At 41.3% G+C, this 19,040-nt stretch overlaps 1 protein-coding gene across 5 annotated transcripts in view; it reads left to right on the top strand.

The window, feature by feature from the left end:
• Window positions 1-19,040, top strand: part of FAM171A1 (family with sequence similarity 171 member A1) — a 93,369-nt gene that overhangs the window by 35,563 nt on the left and 38,766 nt on the right. For 2 of the 5 annotated variants that reach the window (XM_048510906.1, XM_048510905.1), the window contains exons 2-3: window positions 7,369-7,596; window positions 14,474-14,566. In XM_048510906.1, the coding sequence (XP_048366863.1) occupies window positions 7,369-7,596; window positions 14,474-14,566 (321 nt within the window). Of the gene's footprint in view, window positions 1-7,368; window positions 7,624-13,071; window positions 13,176-14,473; window positions 14,567-19,040 lie in introns of those variants that run through there. The other 3 variants (XM_048510909.1, XM_048510910.1, XM_048510908.1) reach the window with 3 other exon arrangements.

Below are 19,040 nucleotides of genomic sequence, written 5' to 3'. Positions count from 1 at the left end.
GGAAACATTAAAACCAGGGCCACTAATGTAGCTATTGCTATTCATGAGTTCCAGGTTAATTATAAATATGGTCTCAATCCCTTAAAGGTAACATTACCTCTGCATCTGTACATTAAAACAGAATCCTACTGCGTCTGCAGCAAATTAGTTTTAGCATTAAGCTATGTTAGTTAAGGATAAGGAAATCTCCCTTTTAAATACAGGCCATTAAGTGGCAAATGCTTTTCAATATTTTATACTTTAGCTGCAAGCCGGTGGGGCAGCTGGTTGCCATTGGAGATAATGTTGGAGTTTGCTAAGTTGCTAGGAGTGTAGTCCTGTGCAAAGTTATATACGAAGCTATGAAGTCTGTTCGCTTTGATGAACTTAGGAGGATGCAACTCTGCATAGGATGGCACCCTTAGGGAACAACCTCTTCTTTTGGAAACAAAAGTTGTGCAATGCCTTTTATTAAGATTAAACAATATGACACAATACAGTCTGCAGGCGATTTGAGTTAAACTGAACTTGCACTCTGTGTTCTGTGTTCTTAATAGTATGACATAGAGGTCAATAATATCACCTGATAAATAACATCCCACTAAGCCTCTAAAGCAGAGGTCCCGTCTTTTTGATCCTATGGGGATATTTGGAGTTCTGACATCACACAGTGGACATAGCAGCAAAATGGCTGCCACAGGAGGCGGAGCCAGCCCCAAACGATTGCCACAGCTTAACTTCAGTAACACACTGTAGATCCTTGTGCTGCAAAAGCAATGTTTTAAAAAGTCTGCACAGCCAATTAGATCTCCAGTAGTCAGTCAGGAGATTTGCTGGGCCCTACCCATTTCCTAAAAACACTTAGTAGGGACCAGAAAAGGTGTCACCAGGCACCATGGAAACTTTGAGCACTATGTTGGGGATCCACGCTGTAAAGGGGAGAACATTTTTCTCCAATCACTTAACAACCCTGTCTTTAAGTAGTACAGGACTTTTGGACCAAAAGATGGAGTCAGCATCAACATTCAATCCACAGTTATGCCTTTGTTCTTCTACATTGCATAGAAAGATTTCTGGATGTTAGACAGTTCCACCTGGAAAATTTTAAGAAGAAATCATGTGAAGCATTTGTTATCCAAACACATTTTGGACCTGTACAGAGACCTCATGTCTCAGTCCTCCATACATCAGCAGTTGTATGGCAGCCAGGAAATCCAATTGCCTGCCAAGTGGCTGTTTCACATTGCTACTCTGGGACTTTTCGTTGATGAGCCTCAGTTTTTAGGGAAACGTGTTTTTAACAGGGAAAAATCTCAGTGTGCCAAGCAGATGGAGCAAAGAGGATTCTTCTAATCAAATGTAGGGTTCACTAGCCTATTAAAAATCAGATTATAAACGCAGAAGGGATTATAGGTTTTGGATTTCAGTGTCTTTCAGATTTGGTTTTTCTCAAATGCGTTTCCTTTAGGTAACACAGAACAAATTTAGCAATAGGAATGAAGAATTATACTTGCCTGTCTATAGTCCACCCAAGCCTAGAATTTTGGTTTGCCCTCAAAGTTGTAAAAACAAAAAAAAGTACAATTCAAGGAGAAGGAATGTAAGCGTGAGTATATGTGTAATTTGAAGGACCGCTAAATACAACATGATTTTGTGGCTCTTTGCTCTATTACAGATTTACAGTATTGCTAACTACTTGTGGTTCCATGTGGTATGGTATGGTTTCAAACAGCTCTTGGACTTGAGACATTTTGCAAGTGCACCGTTTTCCTTGGCAATACTGTGGCAGTCAAGTTACTTGCTTTCTCCTTGCTTGTCATGGGTCTTAAGAGCTAAGGCTGATAGAGGTCTCCGTTCCCAAACCTCCTTAATGTAGCATTATGCTTCATTTGGAGTGCTTTCATCCCATCAAATATCTAATTCTCAATATGGACAAATCTGTGGATACTTAAATCTAGAGACTAGAGCTTAGAACTGATAAGATAAATCTTTCTACAAACTTGAAAAAGGGCCAGTTTTGTAGAATCTAAAAAAAACACCCTAAACACTGGGGGTTAACCCATCCCAATAATAGAAGCCGTGCCTGTAACTTTGTGGCTGTTCCTATTTAAACACAGCAGTACTAGCAGTTGAAGCCTTAGTTTCCTTCAGTAACAGTCATTGGGAGAGACAAGGCCTTTTCAGGGCTGTTTTGGGCTTGGAGGGAGACCTCATTGGAGCCAGGCCCAGCAGCAACTGCTGGGTAAATTGTTATCATTCAACAGGCATGTCTCATCAAAGCATGTTGCTTGCAACTGTTTAACAGCAGCCATGAAAGCCTGTGTGGTGTAATGGTTAGAGCTTCAGTCCAGCCCAGGTTCAGATTCCCACTGTGACATAAAAGCTCATCATGTAACCTGGGGGTAGTCACCCACTCTCAGCCTAACCTACTTCACAAGATTATTATGAGGATAAAATAGAAGAGCATAATGTAAGCAGCTTTGAGTGCACATTGAAGAGAGAGAAAGTAAGGGTATAAATGTATTAACTGAGTAATAATGGGGGTCGCAGATAAAAGGGTGGGTGGGTGGGAAGAAGAAAAGGAAGCCAGACAGACGCAAAGAGGAAGTTGTGTGGAGAAAGGGATATGGGGTAAACCTTCCCAAGTACTTTCAGGTTTCCCACCATGCAACTTGGCCTGGCTGGGTGGCCCACACTGTGCAACTTGGCCAAAGTTTTTCCAAGGAGAGGCTCCGAGGTGAGAGAAAGTTGAAGATGAGAGGTAAAGGTAGGTTGGATTGGCTAAGAATGAAAGGAGGAGGCATGAAAAGAGAAGAGGCTATAAGGACAGGGAAGTGGGAAAAATAAATAGAATGGGAAGGGGGAAATGAAATGTCTACTCCAAGTCTTTGCAGGTCTCTCACCCCCACCCCCCACCCCAGTGTTTTTATATAAGCTCCAAATGACTGGCACTTGCAGTCCATCCACCATGCTTGGATGAAGCTCCAGCCAAGGAATCCTTTCCTCCCAACCTACTGATTGCTGTCCAAAGGTCAGATGGAGAAGAGGCAACAGACATTTGTCCTTCCATTATGCTTGAATCCGGACTATTTGGAGAAGTGAGGCAGACATACGCACACACATTCTGGCACAGCAAGTTCTTAAAACATTTCTTCCAACAGTTTCTAAAGCCCAGTTTTCTACATTGGTGGATTCCGCAGAGGCCAAATATAAGAGGTACAGGACGTTACATAAACTGTTTGGTGAGGGGGGAGGTCCCAGGCCCAAAATTTGTTTGGCCTGTTTTATTCCCCTCAACCTGAGATTTTTGAAAATCGCTAAACTAGCGATCCTTTTGCAGAATCCTGGATTGAAGTTGCTCCTGTGCGAACACAACAGCCAGGAGACGCTTTATTTCCCTTCCTTTAATGTGCTTTAGGTTCTGTGCTGTCCTCTGTCAGGGAGAATCCATCTGCCTGCCATTCTGTGCAAGTTGCCCAACACGTGAGCAGATTCTCTGAGCACCCAACCGTGTACAAAGTCCCCCAAGCAAGTTTTCTCCCTGTGGAAACGAGTAGGACCACCAACACATTCTACAGCAACACGTTCATCATTGCCCCGGGTGTGCAGGGAGGTCCCTTTTTCTTGTTTCCTTTTTTTTCTTTGTGTTGTACATGCACAGCTACACAGGTGCAACCAATCGGATTGTGAGACAGTTGGCATGACTGCAGGGATCAGTTTCTGTATGTCTGCGCAGCTACACGTGTTGCAGGATTTTTTTTTTAAAAGAAAAGTGTCTCCATGCAAAGGTGTGAAAGCAGCTCAGATTGTTTCCATGGACTCCAGTTGCTGCCTGAATGAGTAAAGGGCGCACTTGTGAACGGGAAAAAGGAAAACAGGTTCCTTTATAACGACTGCAACCTGTTATACGTATGCTGTGCAGAATCCACCGTTGTCTTAAAGGATTTATAATCCCACTTCCTCATTTCAGCGGTCCCTGAGGTTTGATGTGCAAGCGGAAACATAAACTAGCTTAGCTTGGTTCCAGATCTTGTACAACATCTAGTGCTTTCCTCCTTAGATATTATAGTGCCTAGAAATGGATTGTACGAGATCTTGTGTGAATAGAAACAATTGTGGATATAATAAGTTCACGTAATGTAGTTAGTACATGTGGCTAGTACAGTCTTTTTCTTGCATTTCCACTCATGCATGAGCTCTAGCTGTTACCAATAATACATGTGGCACTGTTTGTATCCCTCTATTGCTATCCCTTGCTTCTATAGCTAAAGAGATCTATATAAAGGTGCAGCAGTGGCTTAGTGGCTAAGAGCAGGTGCATTCTGATCTGGAGGAACCGGGTTTGAGTCCCTGCTCTGCCGCCTGAGCTGTGGAGGCTTATCTGGGGAATTCAGATTAGCCTGTGTACTCCCACACATGCCAGCTGGGTGACCTTGGGCTAGTCAACAGCTTTTCAGAGCTATCTCAGCCCCACCTACCTCACAGGGTGTTTGTTGTGAGGGGGGAAGGGCAAGGAGATTGTAAGCCCCTTAGAATCTCCTACAGGAGAGAAAGGGGGGATATAAATCCAAACTCCTCCTCCTCCTCCTCCTCCTCCTCCTTCTTAGCATTGAATTTTCAATTGATATACTCAGTGCCTTGGAAGTTCCTGTCAAATTGAAAGGCTGCATATATGGATGAGGGAACATGCTGATCAAAGAGAACATGCCGTGTGGTTTGTATTTTACAAGCAAGTGGCAAAATGAGCTTTCATTTCAAAAAACTGCACCAGCCGCAAGCTCTTAGATCTGAGAACGAGATCGTTGCATTGTAAACGGATGGCATTTTTTTTCTTTTGACTTGACTATCAATTTGGGAGAATCAGTGTAGCAGAGAATAACGAGGCATGCAGGAAAAAAATTTCTGCCTAAGTGTAGTATCTTACATTTATCTCTGCTGAAATTCATTTGTTTTGGTCTCTAATCTGTCCAAGTCATTTTGAAGTCTAACCCTGTCCTCTGAAGTATTAGCTACCCCTTCTGATTTGGTGTCATCTACACATTTGATTAGCATGCCCCCTATTCCTACATCCAAGCTGCTGATAAAAATATTGAATTAGCACTAGGCCCAGGACAGAACCCTGTGGCATCCTTTGAGTTCGGTCAGTCAACCAATCCATCTAACAGTAGCATTGTCTTGCCCACGCTTTACTACCTTGCTTGCAAGAATATCATGGGGCACCTTGTCAAAGGCCTTACTAAAATTAAGGTATGCTATGTACATAGCATTCCCTTTGTCTACCGAACTTGTAACTCTATGTAAAAAAGAGAGATAAGATTAGTCTGGCATGAATTGTTTTTGTGAAAGCTGTGTTGACTTTTAGTGATCACCGTTTTCTCTTCTAAGTGTTTACAGACTGTTTAATGATCTGCTCTAGAACCTTTCTTTGGTCACCAGATCAGTCCACAGCTCATGTGGAGGAGTGGGGAATCATACCCATTCTCCAGATTACAGTCCACCTGCTCCTAACCACTATACCACACTGGGGAGTGTACGAAAAAAATACATAATGGATTTACTAATATGGGGGTACAGTTTTAGGAAATAAGTTGCCATGGAATACACAAGAGAAAAAAGGTTGGGAGCCATTGGAGTGTACAATACGTGGATTTACTTTAAATTATTTCCGGAGCCAACAAATATCTCAAGCATGTTGAGAAGGAAGAGGTACCAAGTAGATTAGGCTGGTACTTGGAGCACCCCCTAATGAGAAGATTATGGGTTAGGTTAATGGCAAATTGTGTTGGCTTCATGAAGTGGTGAAAATGTTTCTGTTACATAGAGCACAAGGATGTGGATGGTTAATCATATGCAGTTGCTATGGTGGTATTATTGGAAAATGCTGCTTGTGTAGGAGGCTGAAAGATCAGGACAGTAAGTACTTGTTCTTTGGATGAATGTGAGATCGTGGTTGACGATGGAAATAACAGCATTAGCATGTATTAAATTACATAATGCAACTTCAAGTATGCAAGAGCTTCAGATAGAACTGCATACTGCGCACCCAGAAGATGTACATAAATAACTTATTTAAAACGATGAGGTTTTGTGCACTGAAAAAGGAAAAGGGATCAGTACTTTACAGTGGTTGCAATTTAGAAGTGTGTAGGCACCATATCAATATACGTACTGAGGGTTTTCTGGGATTTTTGGCAGCGTTTTCAGCCAACTGCTTTTCAAACTTCCCCCCACCTCCACTTTTATAAAGCAGTATTATGTCTGGGAGAGCACAGTAGCTGCTAAACAATAGTCTGTACATAAACAATGTCTAATTTTTGCATTCCAGTCTGCTTTTTAAAACTTTTTTATAGGGAAGCAGTTTTGGTGTGGAAAGAAAAGATGATTCAAATAGACCTAGGTGTTTGATGCAGGCAGATTTACGCACTATTTCTCCCGTAAGCAGGATGCTTTTCTAGTAAAACGAAAGCTTGAGAATTGAAGCACCAGATCAGGTGTGCAGTACTTTGAAATTTCTTGGATTGGCGTCAGTTTCCTAGTTTGAGAGACTACAGGGTCTTCCTTTCACTGCTTCTCACGCCACACCGTATCCTTGCCTTTTGACCTTTGTGTTGCCTTTTCTAATCTTGTTTCACTCCTGCTCACTGCCATTTGTCCAAGTGACTGTTACAGGCTAATTTGGCATGTCAGTCAGGACTTGAGTCCTAATCTTCAAGCATATGTGTATCTTTTTTGTTTGGGACTGATGGAATGGGTTGCAAATTTTGGGCTTAAACAAGCAATTGAAGGAAAGCAGATAATCCCCTCAAAGGGTTTGCATATCAGTGCATGTGGAGTAGTCTTTTTAGTGGGGATGGAAGTTTGTGGGATATTGACGGCTGGCAACTTCATAGTCTTAATGCAATCCCTTTCAGAAGAACAATGCCAGTAGAGAGGAAAAGAGATGGTTAGCGAGTGGCTAATTGACAGATGTTACCACTAAGCCTCCTCTGATATCCTCTTTACCCTAAGCCCATTCTTTTATTACCTGGGCTATTTTGGTTACCTCCCATGCAGCATGGGTAGAGGACATTGAACCGAGGATACCTCAAGGTCAGTCTTCTACCACGTGAACCTAGGTGTTCTTTCAGGTCATTGTTGGAGACCCTGATCTGTGGTTTTCTGCCATCTGAAGTGGAGCAGGTGGCTAAAATGAAGCAGGTTCTTTGTGGGGGTTCCTTGTGGAGCTCCCCCCTCCTGTAGCCTCTTGTTGCGCCTCTTCTTCCTGCATGGACATTACCTGTAGGGATATGAACTAAGCAGTCAAGGCACAATTGTTACATTGAGGTCTCTGTGTAAATGAAATGACAAAGATTGCCCAACAGTTAATCAGCTGTGGTGTTTTCATTGCAGAAGTGACTCTGAAGGTCCACGTAAGCGATGCCAGCACACATCAGCCAGTCACTGAAGCCTTTATTGAGATTTTTACCAACCAGATTCCCATTGCCTCTGGAACCTCAGGAGCAGATGGCACTGCCTTCATCAAGTTTCAGTACAAGCTGGGCAGTCAGCTTATAGTTACTGCAACTAAACATGCTTATGTGCCAAACTCTGCACCATGGAAACCTATAAGATTGCCTGGTAAGAGATCTTTATTTTTGTTCTGAGGTAAGATTTTACTTCTAAAGGGTGGGAGAGGGAGGGCACAGATCTATGAGTTGTTTTTCTTAATGCTTGTGGTTGTAATGTTAACAATTTTAACATCAGTGGAAAGTGAATGCCAAGTAAATTCACCTTCCCCCCCAATTCCCTGCGTGAAGACTTACCCATATTTACCTGACAGAAAGGTGACCCTGATGTAAGACAATCCCTCTGAAAAACAGTTAAAAACAGTTATACACAATAGGTTTTTTATTACTGTATCTAATTGGAACTTTGTTGTGAATTTAAAATGGAGCCCTCTCTTCCTTGATGGCACATTGGCCGTGGCGGGGGGGAGGGGGGGGGGACTAGTCTTCCTTTCAAGTTTCAAATAGGGTAATTTGAGCTTGTGTTCAGCAGGACATTTTTTTCAGCACAAGTGTTTTGTCATAGGAGGCGTGAAACAGTAATAAAAGGAATGCTCTGATTTTAGTATTGCCTTAGTTTGTGGTATTTTGTGAGCATGCATCAGAGAGAAGAAGCTGTACTAGTGTTTATTGGTTGCTCTGTCATGTTTCATCCCCCTTTCCCTTGATAGTATTTCTCTTCATTCCTCGTTTTTCTAACAGGCCTAATATGTTCATTTCTGCTGCATATTCTTTTAAAGAGAAAGATAGCCTGAATTTAAATCTCCCGGACCCAAGCACTATTTTTATTATTATAATCAAACATGGGATATTAAGCCTTTGTCAGTATACATGGGGCTGAAAAGTTGAGTTTGAAATCATGTATGAAAACATACAGTCTAAAAACGAGAAGAATAAAAACCAAGAAGGAAGAGAAGGATTGAAAAGTAAAAGGGGTATTGGATATTGAATATAATCCCTCTCTTTAGATGTAAATAACCTGGGGGTCTGCAAGCAGTCATAAGGACAGAGTATTGGGATATCCAGCTCCCAGATCTACACTTCCAGAGGATTAAGTAGAGGTTTCCAGGTCACCCTCATTTTTTCCTACTTTGTATTGCTCTGACTATTTCACATGAGGTCATTTGAAATATTTCACATGGGGTCATTCAAAATGTTTGTGAACCCTTCCTGTAAAGCAAAATGTCAAACTTCTGTGTGGGTGCCCCTATTTCATTGTCTACATGCCCCTACCTACACTGTCCATGTTATTCTTAGTGCCCTGAATATATAGACTCTGGAGGCCAGCCTGGTTTCTCTGCGTTATAAATGGCACTAACTACTGTACTGTTAGCTGTTGCAGTGACTTCAAACTATACTTTAAATTGCAGCTAGGGTTGTCAATCTCCAGGCAGGGCCTAGAGTATTACAGTTGATCTCCATGAGATTAGTTTCCCTGGAGAAAATGGCTGCTCTGAAAGGTGGAATTTACGGAATTGTACCCTGCTGACTTCCCTCTCGTCCACAAACCCCTCCCTTTTCAAACTCCACCCCCAAAATCTCCAGGCATTTCCCAACCGAGAGCTGGCAATCCTACTTTTAATCAAGGATCTCAGGTTTAATGCGTAACCTGCAAAAAGCAAAAACACAATTTTTTGAGGGAAGTAAGAAGTAGTTTATTATCCTTCTACAAATGAAGCTCTCTGAAATGGTGTGACTTGGCTTGCTTGACAGCAGAATCCCTTTATTAACTAAACAAGGGCTTCACCTGATATGTAGTTATGATCACAGAAAATGTGTGGTGGAGAGCTTTATCTTGTAAAAATCAATGAAGCAGATCGTTGTCTTAATGGCCACTGTAGAAATCTCAGTATGGCTGTATTTCTAGATCATATGGTGTTTTCCATTAATAATCTTGGCAGAGAGAAGAGTCAAGGTGACATTAGTGCATGGAACAAACATATTATTTTTTGTTTTAGTTTCTTTTAAATAGACCTTGTCATTACACAGCATATTTTGCTTTTAATATTGATTTTTGAACAAGGAGAACTGAATTTGTGGTGGTTTCAGCAGGTCATTGAAATCTGAACAGGGATTGTTTCATATCCAAGTGTTTTCAAGAGAGAAGGCACTTGAACTGAGTGCTTGTTTCTGAAAGCATTGCTTGTTTAACATTCATTAGGCAGTTTGCCACAGCTTTCCATGAGAAGGAGCCGTTATTTTGTGCTTAGTTCCTCTGTTAAATGGCCAAAAGGGGACAATAGAAGAGGAGGGACTAATAGAGGCTATAATAAATTGATTTAGTACCTCCAGAGAGCACATTGAAAAATATTTCATTCCTATCAATGTGCATAGTTTCTTTCTTTAGTTTTACTTTGCATTATTAAGAGATTCAAATTCTATCAACTAGGAATATGCTTTAAACAGGTTAACAGGTCCAGCTTTGTGAAGGACCCTGAGCTATTCAAAGAAATCCTAAAGATAATAAAAGTTTCTACATTTGGAACATTAAGGATTGATAGAAGAGCAAATAAGCTTTGGGAGATTAGATAGAAAGTCTAACCTCCTTGAAGTTACCTTAAATTGCTCAAAAATAAATTAAAGTAATTACAAGAACTTTATTAGTTAAATAGACATGTATCCTCTCACTCCCAGCAAGCTGTATGAAAAGAAGAACTTGGAGGACATATATGAGATCATGTTTCATAGTGTCTGGATGATGAAAACATACCTCAAGATGGGGGGAGGTGTTTTTTTTTTTAAGTGAGTAACGTTTCAGCTATTGCTCATGTAAACATTAACCTACACATGGTATATGAAGAGATTGATAGCTGGATAAAAGCCACTAGAATTCAATACTTTTCCTTTGCTTATGGCTTTACGAGTGGACATAGCTAGGGGAAGTAGAGGATGTTCACAAAGTCAGAGAGGTGATGAGATTTGTGTGCACTGTCTAAACCTGACTGTATGGACATCACCAGTAACTGGCACAACTGTCAGTTGCCACAAGAATCAGCCGAGAGCTTACATAATGCAGAGGTAGAAGCAATAGGTACATAACATTCATTAGGTAACAAACCAAATCCCAAATTGGTACTTTGAAATGAAAGAATGGTACACTCTTTCTATCTGGGAGGTCATCCACCAAGCCACAGCTTCAGGAGGGACACACACGTGAAGTGGTGAGGGAGGTAGGGGACATCCACTTAGCCAACCAGATCAGCCAAATCAACCCTAGCACTCAGTGGAGTGACATATTTCGCAGCCAGATCGCCCTCACATAGACCAAACCCCCAAATGATGCTTTGAAACCAATATGGTTCCTTTTGAAAGAAAATTACAAGATGGCAGGCCTTGTCAAAAGATGGGCAATTCTCCACGGTCAAAAAATCGTGTGATACAGTAAAAGTCCCAGTTTGGGCAAGGAGCTTCAGTGCCCAATTTGGCTCCATCCCGGCCCTGGCGCACGCTCTACCCGATATCCCACGTTTTTCAAAAACTGGCCAGAATTTACACCTGTTTGAAAAACGTGGACCGAGGCCGCATCGGTGGGGAGCCAGCAGAAAAACAATACAGTTTATTTTCCCGCCCTAGGAGGCACGCACCAATCAGAGCACAGTGGGCTGGGCACAGAGCGTGCGAAGGGGTTTTCTGTTGTTGTTTTTTGTTCTGGTCATGGCTTCGTAGAATAAACCTGAAAAGAGAAGGAGGGCTAGCGCAGAGTGTGCATACCAATGAAGCTGCGCAACCAGAAAGTTAAAAAATAGAACTTCCTATGTTTCTACGAAGCTGTGCAGCCAGAAATTTTAAAAAAACCAAATTTCCTCAAGCGGGGGTGGGGGGGGGCACAGGGGCGCATTCCTGCACCAATACAACAGCCAATTGGAAAGAGCCACAGAGCAGATTGCAGTCTTATGGAAATAGTTACAGTTTTTGATCCTGGGATTAACATTGACCCCCTCAACAGACACTCTTCGATGGGGAGACGAAGACTGGGATAAAAGGTGCTGTGGAACTGGGGTGAACAAGGTTTATTTTCCCAGTGGGGATTCGCCTGATTTAAAAATATCTGTGTAACAAAAGTTAACATACAGTCACATTTTATGCATGTAGTTAGATATCACTTCACATACTAAGCAGGAAGCTTGTCAATCTATTTCTGATCAAATGGGCCCTCCAGTTTTTCTTCCTGATGTGGTCATTAACTTAAAATAAAATTTACCAGAGTTTTCACAGCTTCAATTTATTAGCATGCTGTTATTTGTGTAATGAAGTTTCAGGAACAGTATTTTTTGAATGGAAGATGTTATGTTGCCTTTCCAGAGAACCTGCTAAAATGTTACGTTTAGTGACTGTATGTTAATTTTTACAATTAATTGAAAACTTAACAAAAAGAGATCAAATCACTATGCAGAAAAACTGAGGGAAGTTTATAGCTTAACAGTTCTCTTTTGGTCCAGCGAGTAATGGGAACAGTTTTCATCTCAGGCTTGTGTATAGTTTTTCATTCAGACAAATGAAATTATGTGCAAAAAAATAGAATTTTCATCATTCTAATGGTATTCTTCAGTGCTGTCTGTTCTATAATTTATTCCATTTGTAATGCAATTATGCTTGGAATTCTCATTTAGTATGTGACTGTACATGTAGAAAAGAAATTAATATGATGGGACATCTGTAATTTGAGAAGCTTCTGATTTACAGTGTGAATTAATTAATGCTCAGCAGAACACTGAAGAAATGTATTGTTGAAGGCTTTCACGGCCGGATTCAACTGGTTCTGGTGGGTTTTCCGGGTTGTGTGGCCGTGGTCTGGTGGATCTTGTTCGTAATGTTTTGCCTGCATCTGTGGCTGGCATCTTCAGAGGTGTATCACAGAAGGGAGTACAGACTTCACTCTGTGATACACCTCTGAAGATGCCAGCCATAGATGCAGGCGAAATGTTAGGAACAAGATCCACCAGACCACGGCCACACAGCCCGGAAAACCCACCAGAACCACTGAAGAAATGTTTAATGTGTTATATTATTATTATTATTATTATTTATATTTATATTATTATATTTATATATTTAATAACCCGCCCATCCCCCTAAGGGCTGGCTGTATATGGGAGACATGCCCTGCGTACATGTTTGTTTATAAACACACACACATATACACATACACACATTGTTTAAATGAATGATGATGGTATATCTGCTACTAGTGATGGGAAGTAACCTTAGTTTGTGAAAAATATAAAATCAAATGATTAATGTGTAATTGATTGACATCTACCAAGTTTTACTGAAAATCCATTGAAGACAATTCCCTACAGTTGAAGGAAATTTTTGTATCTTGCCCATGTGGGTTGGGATGGGTGTGTGTCATAATTTGTCCTAGATTTGAAATTACTGAATTGGAATTTTCATGCAAATTTTGTTGGAAAATGATTAACCATTTCTCCAGATTTTGAACGGTATTTTGGTTGTATGTACCATCCTTTGATATATAGCTTCCGTATGAGTGCCCAGTTTGTATTATTTATTCTCTGCTTCAATTTCTCTCTTACATACTATGGGCAAGTGAGAACAAGGCTACCCTACCTCCACCAGGCATCCGTCTGCGGATGTAATGTTGATGCCTAAACACGCTAATGTCAATAAGGTGTTTAGGCATGAAACCCACGTGTAAGCATAGATTTTTTATTCCTGGATTGTCAGTGGGCGGGGAGAGGACTTAATCAATCACACTGTTCAGATCTAGGTACATTTATATGTTCATAGAAGTGTGGTATTTAAATGTTACACTCATAGACTATCCAGCAGAAAATGTGAAACCAGTGAATAGAATGGGAAGGTACAGCTTTACTCTGTTCTAGGAATAAAAGAGAGGCTGGGGAGGAATATCGGCTGAACCAGACCACTGAAAATGGTCCAGAAATACAGAAGCTGCTTGGAAAATACTCGTTTTCATTTTCTGTGTACTGTAACTACACCAGAAAATTTTCCATTGCAGTTTCTGATCAAAATTTTTCAGTGCCCTCTGCCAGGAAGATCTTGATCCTGCTCAGGCTAGAACAGGAGCATGGTAGTTTACTTCAATTGCGTTTTGCTCAGAACCTGTTTAAAATAACATCACTGATAAGACACTGATGGGTCCTCTTCCACTGCCTGTGCATCTATAATCTGTCTCACAAAAAGATGTTAGTAGATTGTATATTTCTCTGCCACAGAACTGAACATGACGGACCTTCTTGGACCCATCCTTCTGGGTCCTAGTGCCTACCAAATCCTACTCCCTGATTCTGTTTGAAAGTTTGATGGTAGTTGTTCAGTGAACTATAAATGCTCTTCTATCAAGGTACCATGTTCAGTAATGCTCAAAATAATGGTTTTGGCAAAGGCAGCACATAAAAGTGAATGATAATTCACATAATTGTTCGGGACTATAATGCGGAAGCATAAAGTATTCTCAACTGCTACACCTCAACTGACCATACTGACATCTTTATCTGAGACAGAGTATAGACTTTTTCATGCTTGTTCTAAATTATTCTTCTTGAATGTACAGGCACAAGCACCTTCCTGAAGAAACAGTTCAAATCAATGAGCTAGATTCGAGTCCAGTAGCACCTTAAAGACCAACTAGATTTCCAGGGTATAAGCATTAGAGAGTCCATGCCCCCCAACAAATGGAACTTTGACTCTTACAAGCTTATACCCTGGAAATCTTGTTCATCTCTAAAGTGCTACTAATCTTGAATCTTGCTCTTCCGCTGCGCAGACCAGCATGGTTATCCCCCTAACACAGGTCAAATAAATGCTTCTGATATAATTGGTAGATAACAGGCGTTTGGAACAATTTTATGCCTTGTGTCAAAAGCCAGTTGTTAGCAAACTTTGAAGGACTTGTTTTTTTAAAAAAAAAAATTTAAGTTTAATTCAGGATTAGCATATATCCCACTTAACCCACTTTCCTTCCACAGTGTTTTCTTCTCTGAGTCTTGGCCTTCTTCCCGAACGTTCAGCTACTCTAATGGTGTATGAAGATGTTGTACAGATAGTCTCAGGATTTCAAGGTATGTAGATGTTTGGATATGAAGGGCTCTTCATTCTTTTGCCATGATAGTTCCTCCCACTCGACAGTTACAGCATTACTCAAAAATCAACTTGCAGAAATCTACATTTGCAGAAGGCATCATTGTTATCAGACCATTATTTTGGTTTATTCTAATTCCTCACATGTGAGTTTGGCACTTTGCCCCCTGTATTACTGGTGGAAATAGCTTGGTCTAATTATTTGGACTATAGATAATGGTGTTTGAACTACAGCAGCCCAAACTCTGTATTCTCTCATTGGTTCTTACTGTTCAGGAACTATTTCCATTCAACTCAAGTAGCCTTGTATATAGTAATCTGGGATAGTTGGATGTTATTAGGGAAGGCTCTTTAAAGTGTTGCAATATAATTTTAGAGGTTTTGGCTAGAGAATCTTTCTCGTTTTCCTAGAAGTGATCTGGAGTGCTTAAAGAGACGTCGGTGAATCTTTACATTATCTATATAATGCCTCTCTGTCAATGATCCAAGGTATTTTACAATTACCTATATAATTCACTAATATGCATAGTGTTGCAACAGCGAACCCTCAATCAGCGGGTGCACAGGACAGGGTTGGGGATTCACCGTTGCACTCAAAAACCACAGCAGGGAAGTGGCACCTTGCAGCCCACATCCCCCCCACAGCCTCCCCATTGCCCCATCTGCCCTCCCAACTAGGACATTACAACGAGGAAGCAACACCTTGTGGTCCGCTACCCCACCACCACCTCCTCCTCCCTGTTGTGGCTGACCAGCTGCAAGGCAGATTCAGGGTGCCAGTTTTCCAGGCAGGCTCGCTGGGGGCGGGGGGAGGTTTGGCAGGGGCTAACAGTCACATGCAGGAATTGTCACAGGACAGTGGCCAATTGCAGCGCAGGACTCACTTGCAGTCGAGCATCACACATGGCTTGACTGGAAGTGAGTCCTGCACAGTAATTGGGTAGGACTGCGTGGGAACCCAGGGGGTTGGGAAGGAGCCCAAAAGAGATTGCAGCTGGCATTGGGGGAAGAGGGGGGGTGGGAGGAGTAGAAAGGCAGCCGGGGTTGTCCCCCTCAGTGGTGCACTGGTGCCCATTGTATTTCTCATGCAATGGGCTTTACTACCAGTATGTAAATAAAAGCAAACACATAAAAATGATTTTAGTTTTCCTTGTAAAATCTTGCTAATTCTTGGATAATATTCACCCAGTGTGCATACTCTGTGAATAGCAGACTTTAATCCTTTTATTTTACAATCTTTAGTTTTAATAAAGCCCAGTAAATAGTTGTGTTTTTTTCCTCAGTCATCTTGGTCATGTTTACAGTTCAATTTAAAACAAGCCCCAATGTTTTTTTTTGCCTTGTGTATTTGTCTGCATTCACACACACATACAAATTTGCCATTTCATATAGTAAAATCCAGTTGCGCAGTGCATTGAAAATTGATTGAAAGTACATTATGGTGAAAGCATCAAGTAAAAGAATTCTATTGGTACCAGGTGATCATGACCAGAATCCATATAATACCCTAACAACCAGGGCAACTGGCAATCCTATCAAAGTGTCCACTGTGTGGTCCAATTTTGAGACATTCAGAAGAAGTAAGCTCAGTGAAAGAATGAACAGCTGACAGCTGAAATCATAGAAAAAATAAATTAGTGACTAACCCTTTAACTAGCAGTCATATTACTCTATGTATAGATAATGAGCAAAATTGGTACCAGAAATCTAGTATGAAGCTTGAATGTCCCCAAGGCCTATTTCAACCAGTCCAATGAAGCAGCTAGTCTTAACCTATAGCAGATGGCCATTCAGACTCCTCACAACTACAAATATTCCACTATTCTCTTTGGCAATCACATCTAGAGCTAGGAATAGTTTTCCTGTATCCACCCTAAAGCTGCTTGGCTATTGATTCCACTGAGGTTGGGTGGAGGATTCTTCCCTTGGTAATACATTTTCTGGAAATATTTTAGTTTCATGAAGATGAAACTAATGTTGCCAGTTGGTAATCCTTTATGCAGACAAAATTCCTTCCTTCTTTCCTTTTTTCCTTCCTTCCTTCCCCAAGTTCATAATGATTGAAGTTGCTTTTTCATGAATTATTTCCGATTTTGCTGATATCACAAAAATGCAAAGTCCAGAGGCTGGGAGGACAGCTGCTGTGGCTCCAGGCCACTTGGGGCTTCCTCAGCCACTTGGAGGCTGGGAAGACAGCCACTGCTGTTCCGGGGGGTTAGGGGTTTCCTTGGCTGCTCTGGAGTCTGAGAAGACAGCCATTGCTTGCAAGAAGAAAATAAGAAATGTTTGGATTTATATCCCCCCTTTCTCTCCTATAAGGAGACTCAAAGGGGCTTACAATCTCCTTGCCCTTCCCCCCTCACAACAAACACCCTGTGAGGTGTGTGGGGTTGAGAGAGCTCCGAAAAGCTGTGACTAGCCCAAGGTCACCCAGCTGGCGTGTGTGGGAGTGTACAGGCTAATCTAAATTCCCAAATAAGCCTCCACAGCTCAAGTGGCAGAGCGGGGAATCAAACCCGGTTCCTTCAGATTAGAATGCACCTGCTCTTAGCCACTACCCCGCAAACCCCAAGAGAATTCTTACCAAAAAGTTGAAGGGGCGGGGGAGGAATGAACCAGGTAGGCACTAGGACCACTGTGGAACATTCAGCTAAGAAGAAGCTCTTTATCTTGAACAGGGTATAGTTCTTGATTCACTATCACACCAGTTTTTAGAAGGCTGCTTCATAAATCAGTGGGGAATATACTAGATTTAATCACCTGTTGTATTGAATCGACCATTAGAAGGAGTAAAGCACTTGCAAAACTTTTGAAGAACATAAAGCAGGAACTCCAAGATAAGAAAAAAGAGGATGTGGAAAAGCCCCAAATTAAAGGACATTTCAGCAGTTCACTTTGTTCTCATAGAACCACGGGCTTTTTCAGCATTGATCCACTTGTGTTGGCAAGAGCTTCTACATTCACAAAAGCCTTGGTAGCTGTCATTGCCTTCCTCCAATGAAGAGTATTAGCAACTACTATTATATATTCTGATTTAGCCCCCAGCCAGACTTCAGATGAAGGAGGATGTATGGATAACTGGCAGATGATGGAGGAGCACAGCTTTATTATCTAAACTGAGAACATTAATCTTTTGCTGAGGCCATTCCTGACACTTTGAGAGACCAGATATTTTTTCCTGATCCAGCAGGGAAAGGGATTTCTGCTTTGCTGGTTCTAATCTGGGAGTGCTCCTCCTCCCCTCTGTTGAGTTCAAAGGTCAACGCAACAGGCATGCAAAGTTCTTTGTATTTTCCTGTAGGAGTTTCCAAGTTGGAGAAACACTGGTAAATGCCACCAAAACTTAATAATAGGAGATCATTTCTGTCTGTAGATGGTGATTAGAATTCTTCTGTAGAGAAATTGCTGAATTTGCTGGGGGGGAAATGGTTTATGTTCATTTTTTAATTTTTTTATGGTCATTTTGCCAGGTTATCAGATTTTGTTATTTTATGTTCTTTTTCTGTTGTGGAGTTCAACTCATATGCAAATCAGACAGTTTTGTGTTGGTTTGAGCAGAGCTGCTCCCGAGAAATAAGCAAGTATTGTAACCACTGGGGAAATGAAACATTCCCTGGGGCTGCTTAGGGTTTGTGAAGTCTTTAGTCTGTAAAGTTTCTATTTCCAATTTAGGACTGGGATTCCTTCCTATTAGACAAGTGTGCTGCATTCACTGCTATCAGCCGTGCATATATTTTTTCAGTATGTTGTTCTTATTGTTTAAGGTATTAGCTTGATTCAGTTTAAAAATTCAGAATTACAGGAATGTTTTATGGCCTCGCTATATGACTTTCCATGTAGGAAATCAGGTTTTTTTTTTAAGATCACTGCCAAACTACCGTGCCAGTGTGGCGTAGCAGCTGTTCCCAGCTGCTGGCTGTCAAGCTCACCAAACAAACAATTATTTGCACACAATAAGGCTTGCAGTCATAGACTGTATAACTTGTGAATTTACTAAGTCTACAATAAAATACACTTGTGGGGCTGTATCTCCATAGTGCCCCAATGCAATTTCAAGTATTTCTCTCATACAGTAATAAGTATGTTCATAAGTACTAGTAACACTTGACAATTGCTTCCCTGATCTCCACAGGAATAGCTGTTAACTTAATATTGAAAATCCAACACAAGCGGCCAGCTTCTGGATATGATCTGGCTTCTATAAGTCTTTGGAGGCTCATGGGTGCATGGTATTTTCAATGTTGATCAATAAGTCACATATAAGATTGTTCTTACAAAAATCAAGTTGGACTACATTTGTCTCTACAAAGCTTTCTTTTGCTGTAAAAAACGTCCTTCAAGCTCAGACAGGGCTAACCAGGTAGCAGTTGGGAAGCCTGAGTTGCCCCTTACCTGGTGGCATGGTTGCAAGGGGGATGAGAGGTGAAGAGGGGCTGGAGTGATTGATCTGAGCCT

Source organism: Sphaerodactylus townsendi, linkage group LG11, assembly GCF_021028975.2.
Source record: "Sphaerodactylus townsendi isolate TG3544 linkage group LG11, MPM_Stown_v2.3, whole genome shotgun sequence".
Taxonomy (NCBI): Eukaryota; Metazoa; Chordata; class Lepidosauria; order Squamata; family Sphaerodactylidae; genus Sphaerodactylus; species Sphaerodactylus townsendi.
The sequence above is the reverse complement of the archived record's forward strand: the minus strand, read 5'-3'. Positions and strand labels throughout refer to the sequence as shown.